Here is a 24,897-nt window from a genome sequence, read left to right as displayed (position 1 = left end):
TCATGTGAGTTCTTTATTGTTGCTTAAAATAATATAATTTTTATTGTTACATCACACTGTGATCCTTACAGCTATTGCCATCCATAGAATTAACCCCTCTCCCCTCTCCAAATGATAATCTTGCTGAACTACTTCTTTGCTCTCCTATTAATATGCTGTCCAAATTTTCGGACGCCTTACCGAACAATGTCTATGTCCTGGTTGAACAGTTACGTGAAGTCCTTTCCGGCAATAATGGCTCCTGTAGGTCTCCAAATTCTCCAATGGAATTGTAGAAGCATTCGCCGTCGTAAGCATGATTTGTCATATTTGATTAATCGACACAAATTGTCTATCCTTGCCATTTCGGACACGTGGCTCATTTTAGGATTTCAGGCTTTTCTTGCCTCCGGGATGACGGGGATGATGGTTGGGCAGGTTGTGCACTGCTGATTAATAAATGTATGACATTCTCCCAAATTATTGTGCCTATACATAATCCAGGTTTACATGTAGTAGCTGCTAGAGCTGCTAATATATCTTTTTCAGTTTATATTCCTCATCCCAATTCTAACATCATTCTCGAACTAATACTATCCTCTCCTCAATACCTAGCCCCATGGTGGTATTAGGTGATTTTAATTGCCGACACACCATCTGGGGTTCTGATTGTATTGACCCATCTTCCTCGTTCCTTTTAGATCTCAGAAAAACAAGAAGCCAACAATAATCAATAACTAGGCTCAGGACATATATTGATTTTTTTTTAGTTTTACTTTAAGCAATTACAATAACAAAACTATTCGGAATATTTCATAGGATATAACTAGCTGAAATCGGATACACCTTGCTTTGGCTTAATCTTGTAGTATAAGAAAAAATCATATATATGTTAATGAGAAAATGTAAATGGAGTCGAATAATATTCAACGTATGTATATGAAAATGTACAGTCCTGATATATTTTGTAGCTTTTCCATGATTGCACCCCAAAAAATATACCATGAGTATATTTTATGAATTATTTGTTTCTGATGAATTAACGCTACAGGAATGCGAACACGAAATCCCTAAACCCAGGTGCTCAGATTAGACTGAAGCCGTTGGGGAAGAATTATTGAAGAGTTTAGAGGCCATTGCTGAAATATTCCAGAACTATGTAAGAATTTGGTCAAGAGATAATATAGACATTTTTAGGTATAAAACGTTGTTTTACTATGTCCATTCTATAGCCACCATTTAGGGGCCATAGAATGGATGTACTTATAGGTACAATACCAAAACTTCCCTAGCAATATTCAAAATCTCGCCTTTTTTTACTGATAAGTTCCGGTGGCACAAACTGGCGCTAGTATTGTGTTTGGATTTATCTAGTATGAAGTTGGCATTCTTCTCGTTGGAGTAAAAGTGTTCTGTGGCAGTGGAGCTTCGACAAGTATTCTGTGGTCAATGAACGTAATGTTTAATTAGGCGTAAGCATCATATTAGTCTGTACTCTGTGGTTTAAATTCTCTTTGATTCTAAGCAATCGAGTGTGGACCGTGTTAAATTGAAAATTCTCTTTAATAAAAATATTATTTGGGTAATTCGCCAGAGTTGTTGTTGAATTGTATTGGTATACCATTCCACAGAAGCCACAGTAGCAAGAATAGAATACGAATAGAACAATTTAATTGGCAACAAGCTAACCCGTAAGCTCTGTTCTTCTTCTGTTGGTAAATCTCAGACCATAGTTTTATACAAGTATGAATTCATGGGGACAAGATCAATATGGAATGCCTATGCCGATGCCAGGAATGAACCAAGTTATGAGTAGTATGAATTCAGCCGTACAAATGTTGCCTCAAATGTGCCTTATGCCGGATGTAAACACGCCTCTCAATCCATCCGCAATACCAGCGACTTTAATAGGACCAGTACAGCCTGAGAACATATCCAATCAAGAAAACGCTATACAACCTAGTCAAGACCAATTGTCTGGAAATAATGATGAATCAAGGCAAACAAGTGATAAACACAACAAAGATAGATCAAGAGATGGAAATAGTGAGTATTTATAAACAATTTATGAATAGTTGATTTATACTACTGATAATATGTTGTGTATTGTATATAATGTATTGTGTGATAAGTCATGAGAGAAGCAAGACATGTACCTACCTGATAGTAAGTGATACACCCTGTTCAAAACAAGCAAGCAGTTTTAGTACAGTTTAGCGCAGTCTTGTTTCACTGCCACCAATGATTTATTGTGATAATGAGGATAGTTAGAATAAATTCACTAGGCCTTTAAATTGAAACATATTTAGTGCTTGCACACTACAGCTAAGGGCTCAAAAATGTGCAGGTCTACTTCCCATCTAGCTGGCACAGGGATTCTTAAGGCTTCCACTTTTGGTATGAGTATTTTTTTGTTTTCAATTAACTTAGAAACATATCATCGGTTTACTGCAAGAACTCATTAAAGGCTGATTTACACATATCAAGTTGACTAAAACTTTACTAAATTTTAACTTAATTTTAAGTGACTTAACCCGTGTAAACAGTGAATTTAGTAAGAAGTTGCAAGTTAAAATTTAGTTGCAAGTAAACAAGGTAGAATAGAATTTTGTCTATTTTTCGGTTAAGTTGGTGGGTGTGGCTAATCACTTGACACGTTTGGACTGGCAAAATTTAGTTAAATTTAAGTGAAAAGCATAAGCTGGCGGAGTGACTGCAACTTAGTTCCTACTTAATTTATAAATAAAAATCTTTCGAAAATGTCGAAGTGGACGGAAGACACGACAATAAAGTTCATTGAAGAATACATAAAGGACGATTGTTTATGGAATATTAAAAGCTTAAATTACAAAATAAGCAAGCAAAACAACATTGTCTTGCCGCTATAGCATCAGCCATGGCGATTGCAAATTTTGGAGTTAAAGAAGTTGAAACAAAAATAAAGAGTATTAGATCAACATATTACATATCTTGAGCGAATAAATGAGTTTAACTAGTTATTTAGTATTATTACATGTAAACGGTTACTTAAAATTAAGTGGTTTGAAATTTAGTTAAGACTTGGCAACTTAATACGTGTAAATCAGCCATAAGAGACAAAACAGAACTATGAATAAACTACTTTTAGTTTTAGTTATATTATTTTCACTATGGGGCTTTTGATCAAGGTTTGAATTAAGAATTTATTAAAATAAAACTATATTTTAAAAATATGTGCTATTTGAATAGAAATAATGATTTATTTTGTGGAAAAAGAGAGCGTAGGGGCATGAGGCTTACCATCACTGCCACCCATAAAAAACTACTCCAGACTTGTAGAGGAGGACATATGTTACAAGCCTTTCTGGAAAAGGGAAGCAGAGTGGACCTAGGGGGGGGGGGGGGGGGGGGGGGAAAGGGGGTAGGTGGTTCGAGCTGATACTGGGGTGCGCCAGACCAGAGATGACAGCGATACTTCATATGTCGGACCTGTGCTTTGAAGAACGCTAGAATATGGGCCAGGTTGAAGTATTGCCATGCTCTATTTATTACGCCCAGATTCTTCCAACGCAATTTGGCTGTGCCCTCCAGATGACCACGCAATCGGTAATCGTTTGAGATTTCGAGACCCATTATTCTGATTCTGGGCGAAGCTTTAAGGGAGTTGTTGTGGCAAGAGCGGTGATAACGACAATCAGCGTTTTTTTTAGTAGTTAACACGCAAACTTGAGTCTTCTGGGGGTCAAATTGGACAAGGTTCATTTTACTTTTTTATTGGAGGACTCCAGCCTTCACGGGCTTTGAGTTCTAGCAATAACCATCGACAACAACCTGTATGCTGCGCCCAGTGAGTAAGCTGGAGGTTGACTGCATAAATTGTAAGGAAGCCCAAACGATTGAAGTTTTGAAGAGCTGAGGGAACAGATGTTGATGCGTCGAACAGGACAAATAATATAAAAGAGTTTTATAAAAAACTAATTGTACATTTTTTTGGTACTTTTTTTTTTTTAAGTTTAAATGTGATTTAATGATTTCAATAGAACCAATAGTCCCAAAATTGTAATTATCAACTTTATGCATACATAATAACTTCCAAATTAGAACAGCTAGAAATAAATGAGTTGTTGCATTTTATAGAGCCTGATGATTTTTTGCCATTAGTGAGTTGTTGCAGTAAACCGACGATATAATAATTTACTTATTGAAATAGTAAATAATATCTAATTATAAACTCAAATTAATTTACTGAAATAAAAATAGTTTAAAATGCCAGCTACATCTACCAGTCAAAATAAGCACACAGCCTGATAGTTTATAAACATTATTTATTTATTTGGGCAACTACCAAATTACATCTTTATAATGCTTAAACTTATAATATAATAATATTATGGATAAGAGTTAATTCACTTATAAGCTACCACAGCATTCAAGATAAGATAAGATAAGATCATTTATTTGTAGTCATGGGTATACATAGATGTTTCAAATCACAATAAAAGTTCTCCATTCCTTGCCCGCATGCTGTGGCGTACAAATTGTAATTAATAACAAGTCAAACAAATATATATATATATATACACAATGACAGTTAATTGATATACATATCAATAATTGAATATTTTGAAATAACATATAACAAGTGAAATTGGTAAAAGGAAATTAAATTAAGTAAAATGATATTTAAAAAAATGTTAATTGAGTGTTGTATCTGAAAAGAAGTCTTTTATGGAATAGTACGATTTTGACGTCATCTTAAGTTCTGTGATATGTGTAGGTATCTTGTTAAATATTCTCGGCGCCATTTCAAGAACACTATTGTACATCGAAGCTGTGTTGCTGCCATGTAAACATAATCTATTCTTGCTTCTCAAATTTATATTGTGGATTTCAGATGTTCTGACAAATGTATCAGGGTTAGTTTTTACAAATAATGCTATTTCATAGATATACAGGTGTCCCAAAGTTATGGGACATGAAGGGAAAGTACCTTAAATATCGAAGATAGGCTATTTAACTGAAAGAAAACTTTGTTATTTTTACAAGTTAGTAATTCTGCATTCAAAGATTTTCTAAAAATTACTTGCCTCTTCTGGGAATCGAACCGACTTAAAAGTAAAAATAAAAACACCCCTACTTTTATGATGCCAATCGAAAGAATGGCCAAAAACTAATTACTATTCTTAAGTAACATAGTATTTTAAAAGAAAGTAGTCAATTAAGTGGGTATTTTTTTGTAAATTAATTAATTAAATGCTCAAAATGTGATCTCTCTTGTCTTACGCAAATCGCCAATCTTTTAATGAGTCCGCTGCCTGTTGATTTTCTTATCATTTTATGGTGAATACTCGATATGATATGGCACAATTCTGTTTGTAAGTCGCCCACGTTCTCGTATCGCTTTTTGTATAGTATATCTTTCACATATCCCCAAAAGAAGAAATCTAATGGTGTAATGTCCGGGGATCTGGCCGGCCATCTAATCAGTCCATTTGTACCAATCCAAGTAGGAAAACATTCATTTTACGTTGTTCCCTTCTTTTAAAATACTATATTACTTAAGAAGAGTCATTAGTGTTTGACCATTCTTTCGGTGTTTTTTTTCCATTTAAGTTGGTTCGATTCCCAGACGAGGCAAGTAATTTTTAGAAAATCTTTGAATGCAGAATTACTAACGTTTAAAAATAACATAAAGTCTTCTTTCAGTAAAATAGCCTATCTTCGATATTTATGGTACTTTCCCTTCATGTCCCATAACTTTGGTACATCCTGTATAGTGAGGTCAAAGTAAGAATTTTAAATTGGTTAAAGAATGGTTTACAACTATCCCTTATTTTAAGACTACACATTGACCTAATGCAGCTCTTTTGGGCTTTAAAAATTATATCTTTTTCGCATGAGTTTCCCCAGAAAATTATACCTATTCATAATTTTTACTACGATTATAAGACAAATAATTTTAACAATTTAAAAATTAAAATCTATAAATATTGTAATATAATATAATAGAAAAATAAAAATGAAATATGAAAACAATGTTTCTAAGTCATGTGTGTAAATTAAGTATTTTTTTTTTATAATGAGCAAGCAGAATGAATAAATCAATGTTCTGCGATTTGGCCAGTGAGTTATATGACATACAGAGCCTGGAAATTGTTGCGTTTTGGCACTGATTAGTCCTAGATTGTGGTACTACAAACAATAAATAGGCATTTTTTCTTATTTGGAGGAACACTAACTAACTTATTTGGCTGGCAACACTCTTGTGATTCCTCTGGTGTTGCAAGAGAATGTGGGCGGCGGTGATCACTTAACACCAGGTGACCCGTACGCTCGTTTGTCCTCCTATTCCATAAAAAAAAAAACATTTATGTGTTTGTATACAGTGTCACAGTATTCATATCCATATAATATATTATTACAGTAAGAAGTTGCTATTTAGATATTAAAAAAATACACTTTTATTTGTATAAACAAGTAGGCGCAATTAAGGCACTTAATCTGCTTAAATTTCATTTACACAACACCATCACCTATTAATTGATTTTGTTCACAATTTCATGGGCTTGAACATTTTTTCGCAGAACACTGATTTATTTTATTAATAAAAGTAGCATTATTTATGCCATGAGATATCTGTTAAAGTCCCATCAAATTCGGTGCAACCATTTTGGATAATTATCCGGAAATGACAGACAGATAGTCAAAATTTACACCTTTAATTCGTATTTCATTAAGTTCAAAACTTACCCAACAATTTGTGTTCATAGATCGGCGCCATCGTTCAAGATCTAAAGACAATCGTGATAGATTTGATAGGAGTGGTAGAAGAGACAGAAATGATCGACATGATAGAGACCGAACTGATAACAGGAGAAGAGATCGGAGTAGAAAGTCCAAATGGGAAGAGGACAATAACACCTTGATGAACCAGCAGAATGCAGCTATCAGTATGAATAATATGGCTGTACAGGGTAAGTCTTTGAATGATTGAAAGATTTTTATTGACACACTTTCACACTAATAATTATCTTGCCCCAAATTAGGCATATTCTATTCTACTCTATTCTTTCTAGTGGCTTCTGTGGAAGGGGCACCACAACTCGCCAATGTCACGTTTCAGTAGACCAACAAGCTTAGAGAGTGTCATTTGATCGGTGTAAACGAATTTATAAGTGATTATAGTAATGACCGGTGCCCAGAATCAAAACAGATTTATTTTCTTATTATACCTGAAACAAATATACATGCTGTTAGATTATAATGGACAAACACTGATAATATTACTTATATAAAACATTTATTGTGTTAGTTATAACTTAATATTATTCTGTTTAATATAATTTACATAAAGTATTTACAAAAGGAGTGAAAACAAAGGTGAGGAGGCATTTCATGGAGGTGGGGCGGGGGATTTCAGGAGGTATAAAGTTGTACAAGGAAGACTTCATTAAAGGGCAATTAAAGAATAAATGGTCTACAGTCTTTGAATGATTGAAAGATTTTTATTGACACACTTTCACACTAATAATTATCTTGCCCCAAATTAGGCATAGCCTTTGTTATATGTTGCACAACAACAATATAATACAAATTTACATCTATGACTTGGAAACAATCACTTATATTCATCATATAAATGTTTGCTCCTACAGGGACTCGAACCCGGGACTTCTTCCTCAGAAGGCAGGTCTCACTTACCACTATATAGGTTGTGAATAGTACTCTATAATATTATATTAAGTCGATTTGTTTTTTAAAAGTTTTGATTCTCTTTCGGCCGTTCCCAATATGCTATCTACAGATAGAGATAAATTACTACCGTCTACTGTCAGTAATTAGCTGTCAATAATCTGAAGCTGTACCAATATACCCGATAGTTATTCTTATAGCCTTATATTGTGACGCGTAAATTGCGACTTCCATACAAAACTTCTATCGCTGGTAAGCTATACGTCGTCCCATTGTCAGACAGCGTGTACGGATAAGGTGAGTTACCGTCGATAACTTTATTGGGACGGAAAAGTCAACGATAGTTACGATTTTTATCTCAATTAAGAGATAGACTGAATATTGGGAACGGCGGTAAGGCATATACAATACCTATGTATCTATTAAGTATATCAATTTCAAAAGAACATTAAATGCACGTGTGTGTTATACATATAAGTATTTTCTTAATTTAAAAAAAACTCGTTTGTTGATTTTCTCTAGATTAATTAAAAAAAAGAACATTCTGATGCAGATATGTCTTACCACCGCTGTAATTAAAAAAAAAGGACCAAAGATAAATTTTATTAGTCATTCATATGCTCGTCAATTTTTGAAATAACTTACTGTGTTATTCTTCAAGAAAAGACTAATTCATATCAGCATCGATATCACTATGACAACTATGTTTTTTAAATTAAACAAATCATTGGCTATTAAATACGACTTGTGTCTTTCATTTCGTTTGGAATGTAAACGTTTATAAACATTATCAACTGGTTAATTCAGCGAGAGTCGAATCGAGACGACCCAGTAACCCTGTACACTTGTTTCGTATGGCCACACCATAACTATTATTTATATATTTAACAATTATTATTTAAATATATTTAAATTAAATTATTTAAATAAAAAAAACTGTTTTAAAATTATTTGTATCGTATAATAAATCCTTAAAAGCTTTTTAATAATAAACATCCAAAAATGGTAAAATTTTGATTAAAGATAAAAACCGATTAAACATTTTTCGGTGCCCAAGCAATGGGACCAACAGATATTTCTGCTGCTTATGTTTTATCTATGCTGCAATTAAACTTTACACTACTGGCACGTATTTTTTTTTTAATTTTAGGCATGATGCAATATCCTAACATGATGCAATATCCTAACATGAACAATATGATGCTTCCGCAACAATTGGATGCATCACAGATGCCAGGAATGATGCCGACAATGAATATGATGGGTGGGATGATGCCAAACATGATCGACCAGAATATGATGATGGTGAACCAACAGCAACCGATGCTGTTGAACAACCAACCAATATTCTTCAGCAGTGGACTATTACTACCACCAATCCCAGGAGAACAGGCTCCACTACGAAGGGAGAAGCCTAAAGGATGCCGCACCGTATCTGTTGGAGGTCTTCCGAAGACAGCATCTATTGATGTTGTCGGTGAGATATTTCAGCGATTTGGTGCTATTGATGATGTCAAGTCTCCCAGGATAGGAGTCTACTTAGTCAGATATGCAAGGCCGGAGAGTGTTGAGCAAGCGTTTGCTTTATCAGGATTTCGATTGAAATATCATGATCAAAATGAAAACGAGGCAACCCCTTTATTTTTGGATTATGCTTTGGTATGTTTTTAGATTTCTATAAACTTAAAACAATAAGGTGAGGGAAGACTCGCAAGTTGACCAGCATCCAAGGCAATGTCAATAAGGCCATTATTTGGGAAAAGCGGTGTTTTGAATGTCAGTTATGGGGGTGAAATTTTTTGTCGCTGGGTAGATGAAAAAATTGTGTTTACAGTTCGAATTCTTTTTCTCTTTTATGATTTTATACTTCAGTCTAATCTGTTCGTTACCACTGCGGTAAAACAATCAATCAATAAATCGCAAAAAATCAAGCTTTTGCCATATAGATCGTGTTATGAGACAACTGCTACTTGGTCGCTTATAACAGAAGAGTATACTTGTGTGATGTCTAATTTGTACTTGTGCACTTGGATAGTGAAAACCCTGCTTTAACATATTATTGAAAATTTCAGAACCAAGACGATCGGACCGAATATGAAAAAGCTCAAAGGAGAAGAGAGCCCACACCACCCCGGGTTGAACCATTTAATCAATCCAATCTGAGTACCATTGCTGAACAAATTAAAAGCGAAGATAAATTTGCGGCTTCTGCTCATGTATGTATTTATATATTTAAAGAAATAGTTAACCCGGCCATGATACACTGTGGCTCATTAAATCTCCGCGCGATAATATGGGGACAAGCCGCCATCTTTCCACCATCATATGACCAATCAAGACTATCCGTTGCAAAATGCTGACTGGTTGCGGACGTTAATTTTACGTTTTTTCATCAGTAATTCCTATGGGTAATCCGGACATTACCAGAAAATTGTTCACGAATCCAATGTATGCTGAACAGACTAAAAAAATAGAAAGGTTTCAACTCAACATGATACAGGGCTTTAAGATTAAAATAAGTACCTAAGTATGTTTTATTTATGACAGTAAGGTAGCAGGATGTTCAGCTGATGGTAATTGATACATCCTGCTCATTACAATGCAGTGCAGCTCAGGATCTTTTGAAGAGCACTGCAAGCGCTTCTATCTTCTGTGACTAAAATCTCTTAGAGGCATATCTGATATAATTACCTTATTAAATATTAACAGTTCCATTTAGTGACCAAAATCTGGCTGTAGAATTCTAAGTCATAGGATAAAATATTTATCATAGAGCTCTTTACTATTTTAGATCTAGTCTTACTATCCTATGTGACAGATAAATCTTATTTACTCCGGGATAGATTAAAGCTCATTTGGTAAAACATTTTAGCGGTGATTACCGTTGTTATAAGATGTGAATTTATTGCTATTTCTGCGTCCGAGAAGTTTTGTTTAATACTCTTTTGCCTATCATTGTTTCTTTTGTTTCATATTTTTTTTGTTCGTATCTGTATTAACATTTGAAAGACTATTATTAGCTCGAATAATTTATCGTATATCTTACCAGTGATAGGTTTCTTCACACAGCATGCCAGTTAGGTGAGAAATCGTGATATTTTCAAAAGAAAGGTCTTCTAAAGGGAGACAATACCCCAGTAGTGTTTGGTTCGTCTAGGCGGGGGATCCACTGTGCCCCCGAGGTATTTATTCTGAGTATATATGAGTACAAAACCAAACCATGATAAAATCATATTACTGTGTATATTCTAAGTATATGTGTTAAAATTTTTAGACTTTGGCATACTGGCTTGAGCGTGGCGAATGTAACAAAAAGAACGCAAATGTGTTCTATTCTTTGATACAAGCGAGCAACAATCAAATCCGCCGCCTGTTTAATGAGAAAATGCAACTGGATGAAGAATATCAAACTCTGAAGACTCAAATCAAGGAAAAGTTCTCCCACGTCATCCATCAATGTGAGTTGGATTAGATTTAATAGCTTTTATCATCTAGGTGACCAAGAAGACCAAGAGGAAGGAGCTCCATGCGATGGGCCAATCAGATTCGCACTGCCCTTGAAACCACTGTCCACAACGCTTTACACTCTGCTTCTGATAGGGGCAGATGGCGGCAAAAAATACGCAATAAAATTCCTCTCTCGAGATGATCACGACCCTCGGCACTGAGGAAACCGACGCGCTGAGGAGTATCATCTAGGTAGATGTAGGATGGAGTGATGCTGGCCAGAGGGTTTGGAGAAGTAATTAATCAGTTGCTGTTGGAGAAACATTGTTCACTCATTTGCAGATGAGTTGGAGATGCTGTCGCTGTAGGTAACTTCAACACTTAAAAGCAAGAGGAAAGTATAACATTGGGAAAATAGTTTGAAGAACAAATTGAATTGTGCAGTAAAAGGTCATATGTCTGTGTCCATGGCATAATGGTTGATGGTTTTTGATCACACCCGCTATTAAACTCATCTAAATCATCACAAGCAAAATACTGCTGCAAACCTTTGAAGAGGAAAATGTAGCTGGCAGTTGAAGTTCACTCATCGAGGGTAGAGGCTCGACATCTCTGCAGTTTCTATGTTAGTGTTGTCGTTCTTTGGTAAACGGTCAAGAAGCTCATTATAAGTCTTGAAGGCATTTAGGGTTAGAGTATGCTCGTAGCTGAAATTAATGAAATATTGTAGTCACAAACTGTTTCCACAAACATGCTGTGTCAGGCAAGAAGCTCATTGCAAAACGCACGATCGTCGCACTTCTGGGATCAACGTGATGTAGGTGGTATTTCCCATTATAGCGTGGTGTTTGCTGGTGTAATTTTGCTGCCGGCACTGATCCGAGCAATTTCTCCGAACATACCCCCGTGATAAATGCTATAAAATAAGCAGAAATCCTTTAGCGTAGTAGTTAGTATAGGTACAGGAAAAACAATAAGCACTTCTTAGGCCATCTGGAAAAGTTAGCTGGCAAGCAACTGTAAGACAGCTGCAGTTATGAGCACGACTGCATCAGTGTGGTAAGTATCTGTGACGACAAAAATGTTGAAGAAGTATTATGTAAAATACAGCATGGTTAAAGGTGGATTTGCCATGGATGAAAATATAGGGATGCACGAGGAAAGTCTTACCAGTGAGAGGCTCTTTGCACAGGATTCCGGCTAGATTATGGATACCACAACGGCACCTATTTCTGCCGTGAAGCAGTAATGTGTAAGCTTTATTGTGTTTCAGTCTAAAGGGCGCCGTAGCTAGTGAGATTACTGGGCAAATGAGACTTAACATCTTATGTCTCAAGGAGACGAGTGCAGTTGTAGTGCCGCTCAGAATTTTTGGGGTTTTTCAAGAATCCTGAGCGGCACTGCATTGTAATTGGCAGGGTTGTCCCATACTTTAATAAAAAAGGGGGCCAGATCAACACTACTAATAATAATTAATAGTTTGTTGGAAAGTGATGTAATGCGAGTGGAAGAAGGCAAATAAGACTTATCAGGATCTTGGTAAATGGAGATCCGTAATTTCTGCCTGCATTTATTGTACAGTATGGACTGCTTAAAAATTGACATATTGCTAAATGCATTCTTACATAAAATATATAATTCTTTATTATCAAAAAATACAATCACACATACTCTGGCAACTCCTGGCCTCTCCATCATATCAACGTTGGAATTTCACTGATGTAACGACGTATGGGAGCTGGAATAATTTTGAAAGTTAAAGCTAGAAATCTGGCTTGAAGAACGCTGTTTATAGATTTATTGGTATATATTTCAAATTAAAATGGTGATTTTACAGCAAATAATATCATAAAATTCGCAATTCTAATCAAGAGTTTATTTTTATTGGTCCTTCGGTCCGGATTTTGCAAAAAAAAATGTGTATGCGCCGAAAATATCAAAGCTGTTCATTGATATCCCATCAGAATTTTTGTAACCATTTAATGGGATATCAATGCACAAAGCTAACAAAGGGTTAAAAACAGTCGAGCAGGTTGCGAAAATACTTTCGGCGGCGAAACATCAACGCGTTTCTGATCACTTCACGAAGCAACAGCGCAGGAACATCGAGATGTGGCTTAAAATGACCGAGGTATTTATAAATTGAATTTTTACTGGTTATTAGATGCACTTACTTGCTTCTAAGTAATCACGCCAGCCCTTAAATCTTAGGTATTCAACCACAGAACATTTGATTGGCTGATATATTTTGTATATGACTGGCTATAGGTTGATACGCATTCATACATTTAAAAATATTGTTGCATATAATAAGTTAATTTTTGGCAAACTTGGTCGAATGCCAAAATGTGTGACATATGCCAATTTGCCACTTTTTGAGCAGCATAAAGCGATACTCGAATATATCTATCTGCAATATCTAATGAAACAAGGTAAGTGTCGTATTTACAAGAGAAGTCGGAATGATATGCTGAAGAAGAATTGTCACGTTAAGAATATTTAAATTTCCTAGGTCCACAGTCTTAGGATAACAATTTTTTTTCTGGAGTTGTCAGATACGGCGGCAGATTCCTACTATCCTCGGGACTTAGTTGAGATTGATTTACTATCTGCGCCTTCCAGCTTTTTCTTTGGGTATAGCAACTAACTTATATACCAATTAGTCTCTGACGTAAATGTTCATTTCTATTCTTCCTACTGTGGCTTCTGTGGAAGAGACACCACAGATTTGTCAGAATCACGTTAAAGTAGACTACCAAGCTTTGAGTATGTGTCTTCTAAGTTTAACGGTAATAATCGGTGTTACCGTCAAGTTTAAAGTTTTTGTCTAAAATTGCAACTCGCACGTAATTTTAAAACAAAAATAAACATCTCCCAAGTTGATAGAAAAGTGATAATCATTAATACTGTACACTTTAGGATATTGTGTTTATAACGACATTTTGTGACTCCTTTTCCCCGTCTAGCCTTAGTTAGCATAAACCTGGGATTTTCACAAATGAAATAAGACTCGCGATAGTGCAATCTTTTGTCGATAACTAAATTAAAAAATTGTCTAATTAAATTGAGATTTGAAACTATTGACTTTAAAATGCAATTGTTTCAAAACTGCATTTATAACGTCACTTCGTAAGTACTGGCAACACCTGAGGCTTGGTCCAGATATAGCGAACGATGGCGAAAGAAAGCTGAGAAACAAAAGCGAAAGAGTGTGTATGGCGAGGCGAGTAAAAGAGAAGAGACACTTTCGATGGCTTAGGTTCGCTGTATGCGGATGAGGACTGAGACGAAGGAAGGTAGGCGTGCTACCTCCTATGGGTAACGGGAGTAATTCCAAATTGTATTAATATTTCCAAAACATTCATTCATTCAAAACCCCAACAACATTTACGTCAGTAGTTTCCATTTCCTCCTCTCTTGGTATTTTGAATTTCGCAAGAAATCTAGTATCTACAAGGACGACAAGTTTCTCCAGGAAATGTGAGTAAATGTTGTGATCAGTAAAAAATAATTTGTTGTATGAAAATGAGAAATGTTTGTATAAAACGTGGTTGTTATTTTTTAGAATAATTATTGATATTACTTGATAAATTTTTTATTTATCCTCTCATTTGATAGCAATCACGTTTTGTATAAAGCAATGTTCTAGAACGTTCACGAGTGTTCTTCGGTCGGCGATGGCTGCTCGGCGGATTTATGGCTGGTCTTCGGGCTTCGTGCAACAGATCTTCGAGACCTGCGTATTTCCTTTGCCATTCTCATTTTCATGCTCTTATTAATTTTGTTGATTACAATTTTTTTATCGAGACGACGCCATCTTGGATTCAATACGATTGCCGATGCAGTTTATTTTATATCCGGTAATGTACATTTAATGAAAAAATAGTATTAAGACCTCAATTTATATGTTACAACGAAGTACTTACTAATGTGTGCATAAAGTATATATTATATCATTATTCTTTTGCAATCTTTCGCCTCTTACAATTCAATATAATAATGAAATATCGTTTTCCCCCCAAATTAAAAGTTTTTAGTGGTAGTGATCAAATATATTAGCAACAAACCTTCACTAGATATATAACTGGACATTTTTTACAAGCAGTCTAAGATGCTGCCTAGGATATATGGAAGATTTACAGAGTCTACTTAGCAGATGACCATTATATTACCGTACGAAAAGAATTTCGTTGTAACATATAAATATATTTTGTTATTCCTCCAAATCGCGGAATTTATTTATATTTTATTTTTCAGGAACTGGAAAACATCAGAGAAGAGTATAATGCAACATTTGACGAAGATGAGGAAAAGGTTGACAAACCGGGTAAGAATATGGTTCCTTTGGAGAAATATGAAGAATTGAGGGTAAGAATTATTTTTTTAAATATACCTCACAAAGATATTATGTAAGACTTAACCAAATGCCAAACTTATTGTCTGCTATGCTTTGTACTGATGCAGTCATAGAAGGTCAACATTAAATAGTCTAAAAATTTATTTAAAACTACCCGCACTATTAGTAACTTTCAATTGCTTTTACCGATGTGTTGGAAACCTTTGAAAAATGCGACCGGGGCTTGAAAATAAGATGTCAATTGATTTGGAGCCAAGCTGTATAAATATTGGTACATAAACAATATTATAAAATGAAAGATATTACCCTATTATTTCGTAGGTATAATAAATACAGAAAGTGACTTAACTCGGACATACAGAGCAACGATGGAGTGCAGTAATAAAGGGGAGTGGCGTCCCCCTTCCCGCGCCGCCTGCGGTCGTACCATTCCGTTTCATTGCAAACCGGTACTCGAATTTGGGAAGTTTCGTACACGATGTCATTTTCACGCGATTGCTCTTCTGCTGCCACAACACGATATTGCTACTTAGTAAAATTTACTATCTATATTACTGTTATAAATTGGCATAGTTACTAAAAAACGTTCCAAGCCACAACCGTCGCATTTTAAGGAATTTGTATTTAAAGTTTAATAAATGTTAGTGTATTCCATACATGTGGGTTGGGCTACTAAGTCGTGATGCGATTTAAAGAGTGACAGTATGGCTGCCATTTTTTGTCAGACCGTTAATATGAATCACGTGACCAGTATTGTGCTCATAACTAAATTTCGACATGATTGTGGTTTGGAACGTTTTTCTGGAATTACGTCCAATTATAATACAGTGATAGCTATTTTATTACTTCGATAAAACATAGATAAAAAAAGTAGCGGGTCGTTCGTACTCCGGCAAATACGTACATCTCTATATCGACGTTGGATTGTTACTAACTAGAATGAAACCACAGCGGTGCCCTTCTCTGCGGCAGCACATGCGTGGCGAATATATGAAGTTTGTCTTGGAAAAGATTTTTGTGCTATCCTCTTTGTTACAGCTTTTGCATCGTTCAACCAATCACCTTGAAAATTAGCATTTATTTGTATCTTCTCATGGAGAATTCTTTTTAGTTGTTCACTCTCTTGAAGCGAATTGGTATCCTCTGTATTTGAATATGGAGAATTCGGATTCGGCTAGCTATTTAATAATAAACACCTAGTCTCGTCATAGACTAAACCTTCTGCTCCTTACGTCACTGTCATATAAAATGATTGACGTCATCACAAAAATCGAATTCTTTCTATGAATTTTAGATGGAGAATGAGAATTTGACGTATGAGCTGGAGGGATACAAAAACGAGGCACATTTGGCTAAGAGTGAGGCTGAAAGGAAGTTTGAGAAATTCAAGGCACATTTCATTGCTGAAAACGCTTTAAAAAATAATAATCAGGTTAGTTCTCGCGCAGTCACTGTATAGTGTTAAACATTTCGCGGGTTTCCGGTCGGGACCATGGACATCGTCCCGACCATAGACATAATCCCGACCATAGATACCTAACCAATATTTTTTTATCAATTTAATACCTTGCTTATTTAATTACAATCAATTTTGAATATCTACTTAAATCTATGTATAAATGCATTGCACATTTTATTTGAAATTTATTGTATGCATAAAGCTCTATTTTATTTAAACCTTCATTCACTAACGTTTATTTTGTAGACCTTCCCACCTCTGCCACCTCCACCGAAAGTACCGGACATTCTACAGAAACCGATGCCCCCACCACCGACACCAGACGACAACAAAGTGGTCACCTCCGGTCCTGCTGTACCACCTTCAGAAGCTAAACTTATCAGCATCTTAACCGCATTCCTCATGGTTCATCCTTTAGGGGCTTCACTAGACTATCTGGTGTCGTATGTACGATCAATGACGCCAAACGTCACTCACGGGACCGTTTTAGACATATTGCAAAAGTATTCTGACGTGTTCCTGTGTCAAACTCGAGGCGTGGGAGCAACCATAGAGCATAGATGGACTTATATCACGTTTGACATAATTAAAACCGAAATAATTTAATGTCAAATAATTTTTATAGTAGACTATATTTTTGGTAAAGCTTTTTAATTACATAAACTAGATATTTTGTAATGTTAAGTAACTAAATAATGTCAATAAAGTTTTTAGATTTTATGCTATAATGTTTTATTTAACCATATTCTTTTAGAATTTCTTTTAGTAGTAGGTATGCATTTTGCATTTGACATACTTAAATCAGCCAAGTTCTATTGATGAAATTACGATCTTACGTACCTAATAACGACGTTGCTAAATGGGACTGATTTGAGTTTTTTTCTCAAAAAAGTGAATATTATAGTAAATATCACAAAATGTTTATATATTTATGAAAAAAAGGGACGAGATGAGCAAAACGTTCAGCTGATGGTTATTGATACGTCCTGCCCAGAATCCTGAGTGGCTTCACTTTCACAAGCTACGGCGCCCGGTCAGACCGAAACACAGTAATGCTTACACATAACTGCTTCAAAGCAGAAATAGGAGCAGTTTTGGTACCCATAATCTAACTGGCCTCCTGAGTGAAGGAGCCTCCCACTGGTAATATACGAACGAATATCCTTATTTCGTTTTAATAGATAGATTCTAGAATATGTTATTATTGACAGAACGACTATTTTGTTGTTGATTCTTCTCAATGTATGAAAATTAAAGTTCATAAGCGATGATTATTAACATAAAGTTATATACATGACCTTATCTGGGACAAGAAATAGAAAAGAAAAGTGAAATCCATTTATATATGTATTGATAAAAAAATACAATTCAAGTAGGCAAGTTACCAATGGGAGGCTCATTTTCACAGGAAGCCGGCTAGATTATAGATACAACAACGGCGTCTATTTCTGCCGTGAAGCAGTAATGTGTAAGCATTATTGTGTTTCCGTCTGAAGGGCGCCGTAGCTAGTGAAATTACTGGGCAAACGAGACTTGACATCTTCTGTTTCGAGGTGACGAGCGCAGTTGAAGTGCCGCCCAGAATTGTTGTGTTTTTAACGAACCTGAGCGGCACTGCATTGTAATGGGCAGGGCGTATACACCATGTATACGGCATGCTACCGCACACAGACCCTTAAGGCCTTCAGGCTATTTCATTAATACTTCCCTTACTTAGAAGCCCGTTGAGTTTCACTTACACGGTACTATTCAGGTCTGAGGCATATATTTTCGAATAGGTAACTCTACATCTCACAAAATCATATGTATGGGTACCTACCTAAGTGACTGGGTCTTTGTAGAAAACGTCACAGCCAAATGCTACTATGTACAGATATTCGATTGAAATTAACATATTTCAGGGTAATGCAAGCGAAACTCTCCTATCATACGGCTAAAATAATAGATTTTGCCGTAGGTACATTAAGTGAATATAGATATAATCTTACATTATTTATGCGTCTAGATAAACTGTGACAGCTGCGAACACGTTGAAAAAATAGCGGTGAACTGTTATTTTCTATGTTCAGCAACGCACGCACACTAAAACAAAGTGACACACATATCGCGAGTGTAAGGCGTAACTTGTCATGCACACTAAAGTATGCACAAGCACCTGCCTTGTTGTCATGCAATGCTTTACAGCTAGATGCTCAATCTAGACGCATACTTTATCTATAATACGTAATAGATTATTACGTTCATTATAATATATTTCGCCGCCCATTAGCAAAATGATTCACATGAAATTAATCATGGCTTAAAGTAGTTATGTAACATTTTTATTTTAAATATTAAGTTGATTGAAACCTCTCGTATTCCATTTTCAAAATCTAAAGTACAGCAACAAAATAAACACAGCGGCTAAATTCTTAGTACATACCATAGCTTAGTGATTGTGTTCTGCGTTTGAATACGAGAAGGAAAATTTACAGAGTTTAATTAATGAAAAGGGGCTAAATTGTAGTCTTTGTTAATCAACTGGCCTTGTGGGCCTTTTTGCGTTATGTCAAGTCGTTATTTCTACCTACATAAGTTCGAGATTGGTTGCCGAGGCCATCCAAAAGAGGCGATTAGTGGTCACTTTATCTTACTACTTAGAGTTGTGGCAGAACGAGACTGGCCACCGGCAAGTGACCGAAGTGCATGAATTTGATCTTCATGCTTGAAGATTCAAAAACACTATTCCAAAACAATTTATATAATATGCACTAAAAATTATAAAAATAATTGCGTATTTTTATACAATATAATTATAGTAACGATTATTGATATTTTTGGAATCGGTGTCCGTCCGCCGCGACCCGTTCTCGCCTCTCGCCTCCTCACGACTCAAGCACATCTCACCTATAACTATGTATGTAGTTGCAAACCTATCTTGGATGATACTTTAGAGACTGAGCGTTTGGCGATTAAATAAAACAACTGCTTGACTGTGAGGAATATGTGGAATATATATGGAAGATATGATTTATTATTATTATTTTTTTTTTTTGCGCCCAAGCAAGGGAATGGGCTACCCTCCGGAATAACGACGGGAGGGAGGTGGTGAATGCTCATGCATACCAACGCAGCCTAAGTCTGCGTTGGTTATGTGGGACTCACGTGAAAACCTAGGTGCCTACCCACTAAACACCACCTGCAGTTGGCTATGGGCAGGTGCCCTCTAAGCCTACATCGAAGGCGACCTTCTCATGGGGAGAGAGAGGTGCAAGCGGCACTCCCTATGGAGTTTCCGCTGGGATATTGCACAGAGGGTGCTATCTAATTGGGACTAGTGACATCAGAAGGATGATCACAAAATAGAGGTGAATCTAAATGCGTCTGATTGTCCCCGGATGCCAAGAGGCGTTCCAGGTCAGACGAGAGTTTGTTAGGGGGATCGGAGAGGGCGTGTCTGGGCCTCTTGACTTGATAACGTGAAGGAGGGGAGGCGGTATAAACCGCTGCCTCCTTAATCAGGGGATTTGGGTGATTGTCTGAGGACTTAAAGAAAGTTTCAGACAAGCACTTAAGGTGTTGTTGGATGGTGGGGAGCCCTTAAGTCCCGGTGAAGGTCTGCGTTTCTAACACACCAGTGGGCATTGACAGCCTTACGGCAGAAAATGGATTGAACTGTTTGGAGTTTGTCTATAATATTGGGTTCCGCATGAGCGAAAACTGGAGCGGCGTAAGTCATAACCGGTCGAATGCAAACCTTGAAGAGTGTTCGCTTGTTCCTAAAAGACATTTTACTGTGCCTACCTAACATACTGTTTAGGCGGTACAGATAGAAGCGGCGGTTCCAGGCACCTTCTTGACGTGAGGCCTGAAGGTGAGTTGGGAGTCGAGGGTCACACCCAAGTACTTGGTTGTGGACCTGAAGGGGATAGGGGAGCCTAATAGATGAATGGGTCGATCCCGGCAGAAGCGTCTGCGCTTAAAATCAAAACGGACTGCGGAGCTTTTATCCGGGTTGAAATACGCCATTTCCTAAACCAGTCACCTAGCTCATTAACTGAGCGTTGGAGCCTGGAGAGGACTGAAGATATCTGTTGGGACTGGACGTAGAGAGCGGTATCGTCAGCGAAAAGAGAGAGTTGGACTCCATTTCTAGGGATGGGAATGTCGTTGGTATACGATATGTATAGAAGTGGTGAGAGCACTGAGCCCTGTGGTACCCCAGCCGTGAGCAGGCGAGGGGAGGAGAGGACACCTTCGTGTCTGAAACGAAAGGTACGTTTGTGAAGATAAGAAGCTACTATGCGGACTAATCGAGATGGGAGGCCTAGAGCGTGGAGTTTGTATATTAGGCCTTCGTGCCAGACTTTGTCAAAAGCCTTGGCGACGTCGAAGAAGACAGCGATTGTCTTCTTACGTTTGGGATAGAACCCGCTGTAGATGTACTCTACAATGCGGTGGACTTGCTGAGGACAAGAGTGTTTAGCACGAAAGCCGAATTGTTGATTTATTACTAAGGGAGGGCCGTCCGTTGGAAAGAGATGCTTTCTCATACGGAACAGAATAACCCGTTCAAAGACTTTCCCCATAGCCTTGAGGAGGCTGATGGGGCGATGGTTGGAGGGGATATTGAGGGGTTTTCCTGGTTTAGGGATCCCTATAACTATGGCCTCTTTCCAAGCGGTTGGAAAGAAGCAGCGGTCGAGGCAGGCGTTGAAGAGGAGGACTAGAAAGAAGATCACCTGCTCGGGGAAGTGTTTGAGCGCCAGGTTGGAAATACCGTCGGCTCCTGGAGCTTTGCGAGGTTTTAATCGACGGATGATGGATTTAACCTCCTCTACAGTAGTTGGAATGGGATCGTCGGTGAGAGGGATTGAGTTCAGACGGCTGACCTCTTTCTCCATCATATAAATTTGACTTCCGTTTTGCCTAAGTTACACTTCGCGGGGTTGATAGTGATACCGTTTTCTTCCAATCTTCTAAGAACTGTTCTTAGGTGATCGCGATGCTCAGTCTCGTTTGCTGAGGCTATGAGCAAATCGTCGATGAATGGGAAAACGTAGTCTAATCTACGGAGCACTTCGCGAATAAATCGCTGAAATGTTTGTCCCGCATTCTTCAGACCAGGACACATGCGAGGAAATTCGAATAAATCCATTGGTGTGATGATAGCTGTCTTCTCTATGTCCTGTTCCCTGGTCTTCAATTGTTGGTAAGCGCGGTTGAGGTCGATTGTGGAGAATATTGTTTTGCCAGACAGATGATGGGTGAAGTCCTTGACTCTCGGCACTGGATAACGATCGGGTTTGGTTATGCTGTTCAATCGTCTATAATCACCACATACCCGTATATCTCCATTCTTCTTAGGTACTATATGGAGTGGTGAAGACCATGGACTTTTACTCGGTCTGCAGAGTCCTTGTTGCATCATGTTTTCGAATTCTTTCTTCACTATTTCATAACGATGAGGTGGAATGGGAAGAGCACGGCAATGTAATGGAGGTCCTTGTGTTTAATATAATGTTCCACGTTAATTTTTGGCGATAATTGCATCGATGTTAATCTCGTGGTACCGGGGAATTCGGCGAGCATCGCGTGGTACGGATCCTGTATATCGATACTTCGTATTGTGGGTGAGGTCGTTGACATTATTGGCGCGTTGATTTTTAAATTTGTGACGGCATCAATTAATCTTCGATTTTTTAAGTCTACGATAAGTTGATGGTGGTTGAGAAAATCGGCACCTAATATTGGTTTCGTGACGTCAGCTACAATAAAGTTCCACTTGTATGGTCGACGAAGGTTGAGATCGAGTTCTAATGTTTTCTCACCATAAGTTGAAATTGTTGTGTTGTTTGCAGCGTACAATTTAAATGGTAGGGGCGTTGCTTTCAGGCCTATTTTTCTTGGTAGGACGGATATATTAGCACCGGTATCTACTAAGAATGACATCTTTGTTTTCTTGTCTGTGACAAAAAGGCGGTATGAAGTGTGAAAGACGCCGGGTTTCGCCGCAGCTAGCGTCCGTTCTAGTTTCCCGATGGCTCTTTCTTGAAGCTGCAGGGCGTAGTACAACGTCGTGCTTCACTACCAAATCGGCGATGGTAATAACAGTAAAGTGTTGGTGAGCTATTGAGTGTGCGGGAACGGTGTTGTGACGAAGTTCTATTTCGAGATGACGAGCGAAATCGGTGGCGATGATAGTGTTGAGATGGCCTTGACTTGAGTTCGGCGACTTCTAGTGATAGTTTTCGTATCTCGTTAATAAGGAATTGTGTGTGATCTACCTGATTTGACGTCGATGATTCTGGACCTGATGCTGGTGGCTGGCTGGAGACGGCTGGTGGCTGGCTGGAGACGGCTGCTACCTCCTGAATTTGCTCCATCATTGTGTCAGCAAGAAACGCTAGTTCCTCCAGCGTGGACTTCACGCTGAATGACTCGCTGACGGCGAGCACGGAGCGGACGTGGGCTGGCAGCAGCTTACTCCACATCATGCGGAGGGTGGAGTCGGTAACCTTGTCCCTTGCAAGGTTACGCATGCGTCGCAGTAGCTGTGAAGGCTTCTGGTCTCCAAGCTCCATCTCGGCGAGTAGCTTCTGGAACTTGCGGCTGTCGGATTCTTCATACACCGATATCAGACGTTCCTTGATTGCTGAATATTGTTTGTCTCTCGGTATGTTAAATAGGATGTCGGAGATTTGTTCGATGTCAGCCTTTTCTAATTGGACGAGCACCATCTATGTCATCTGGGCTTGACTCCTCTTGATATCATCGGTGGCGGCTTCAAAGCTGTGATACCACAATCGCGGATTTTCCCGCCAAAATGGTGGTATGCGCATCGACAGTTAAATGGTGGAGATTTCTGTCGCGGTTGGCGCTGGGAGTCGCTGAGCCTGGTTTGTGTCTTCCATTTCTTGGTCGGGTTGATATTCCTCGAGCAGATATTCGTCGAACAGGAATTCGACGTTTCGGCGAGCTGGTGAAGCTGTTCTTCAATGTGTAGCCGGGCAGAGGTTCGGTGTATTCTGTTCTGGCTTCCTTCCGTCGGTGTTCTTCTTCGGGTTCCTGCCGTCGGCGTTCTTGTTCGGGTTCCATCCGTCGGTGTTCTTGTTCGGGGTCACCACTTTAGAGACTGAGCGTTTGGCGATTAAATAAAACAACTGCTTGACTGTGAGGAATACGTGGAAGATATATGGAAGATATGATTTATTAAAAAGTTACACGATATATATACAAAATCCTTAAAACTAGTTACTCAATTACAATCGTTACTTAAAAAATATTTACAAGTTCAGAAAATACACACCAATACTAGAGCTTACATTTTAACCAATAGTAAAACGTTTCATTCAATAAGATTTGAGAATAATATTATGTGTTCTATCACGCTCTAAAACTAATGCTATCGCAGTTTGTGTAAACTCGCGTCGAACCTCGATCATACGATGTCAATGAGCATTCCGCGCCTACGGCTGTTGCTCATTGATTAAAATTGCTTGAATAGTGATCGACGCCCGAGTCCTGACGCTTCATTCGAGGACGCTCGGCCTTGCTGTGCGGTTGTGTAACGCGGAGCATATGACTGATCACGTGAGTATGTCTGCGATCGTCGACAGAAAGTACGATGCTTGAAACTTCACTGCGGTGACTACTGGTGATCTGTATGATTCTATGAGTTGATGTACAGCATTATGAAATGGTTCTTATCAGAGCTAATATTACGTTATACAAAATAAAATATTCTTATCAGAGCTAATACTACGTTATATAAAATAAAATGTTCTTGTCAGAACGAATCTTTCGGCATACGCTTATTACAGTTATTATGCACGATTACTATTTCTACGATCTATAATGCTGCGTTACAAGTTAGATATTTGACATTTTGTGTTAATTGATATTATTGGTTGTAGGTACAGCTACAATACCGATTCAAAAAATTACAATAATCGTAACTAAAATTAGATAAATTAAGTAGATTGTATAAAAATACGCAATTATT

General features: G+C 37.6%; 2 protein-coding genes across 3 annotated transcripts in view; both read left to right on the top strand.

Moving 5' to 3' along the window:
• LOC126978117 (SWI/SNF-related matrix-associated actin-dependent regulator of chromatin subfamily E member 1) overlaps positions 1 to 24,897 on the top strand; it is a 147,222-nt gene that overhangs the window by 40,996 nt on the left and 81,329 nt on the right. The window lies entirely within an intron of this gene.
• On the top strand, positions 1,484 to 17,633 carry LOC126978105 (ecto-NOX disulfide-thiol exchanger 2-like). 2 transcript variants are annotated; one of them, XM_050826826.1, is made up of 9 exons: positions 1,485 to 2,025; positions 6,729 to 6,932; positions 8,801 to 9,309; positions 9,723 to 9,866; positions 10,925 to 11,108; positions 13,122 to 13,228; positions 15,355 to 15,465; positions 16,749 to 16,886; positions 17,160 to 17,633. In XM_050826826.1, the coding sequence occupies exons 1-9, from the start codon at positions 1,725 to 1,727 to the stop codon at positions 17,517 to 17,519; spliced, it is 2,058 nt and encodes a 685-aa protein (XP_050682783.1). In that variant the 5' UTR covers positions 1,485 to 1,724; the 3' UTR covers positions 17,520 to 17,633. The 2 variants fall into 2 exon arrangements, with proteins under 2 accessions (XP_050682784.1, XP_050682783.1); XM_050826827.1 differs by lacking the exons at positions 13,122 to 13,228; positions 17,160 to 17,633 and having other exon boundaries at positions 1,484 to 2,025; positions 16,749 to 16,785.

The sequence above is a fragment of the Leptidea sinapis genome, chromosome 47 (assembly GCF_905404315.1).
Source record: "Leptidea sinapis chromosome 47, ilLepSina1.1, whole genome shotgun sequence".
NCBI classification, from domain to species: domain Eukaryota; kingdom Metazoa; phylum Arthropoda; class Insecta; order Lepidoptera; family Pieridae; genus Leptidea; species Leptidea sinapis.
Note: the sequence above shows the minus strand (reverse complement) of the source record. Positions and strands in the feature narration are given on the sequence as shown.

Excerpts from the sequence above, each read along its gene's own strand:
- LOC126978105 (XM_050826826.1), top strand. The coding sequence starts at position 1,725 with ATGAATTCATGGGGACAAGATCAATATGGAATGCCTATGCCGATGCCA. Across the intron at positions 9,867-10,924 it reads AATTTGCGGCTTCTGCTCAT|ACTTTGGCATACTGGCTTGA; the intron begins GTATGTATTTAT and ends TAAAATTTTTAG. Across the intron at positions 13,229-15,354 it reads TGTGGCTTAAAATGACCGAG|GAACTGGAAAACATCAGAGA; the intron begins GTATTTATAAAT and ends TTTATTTTTCAG.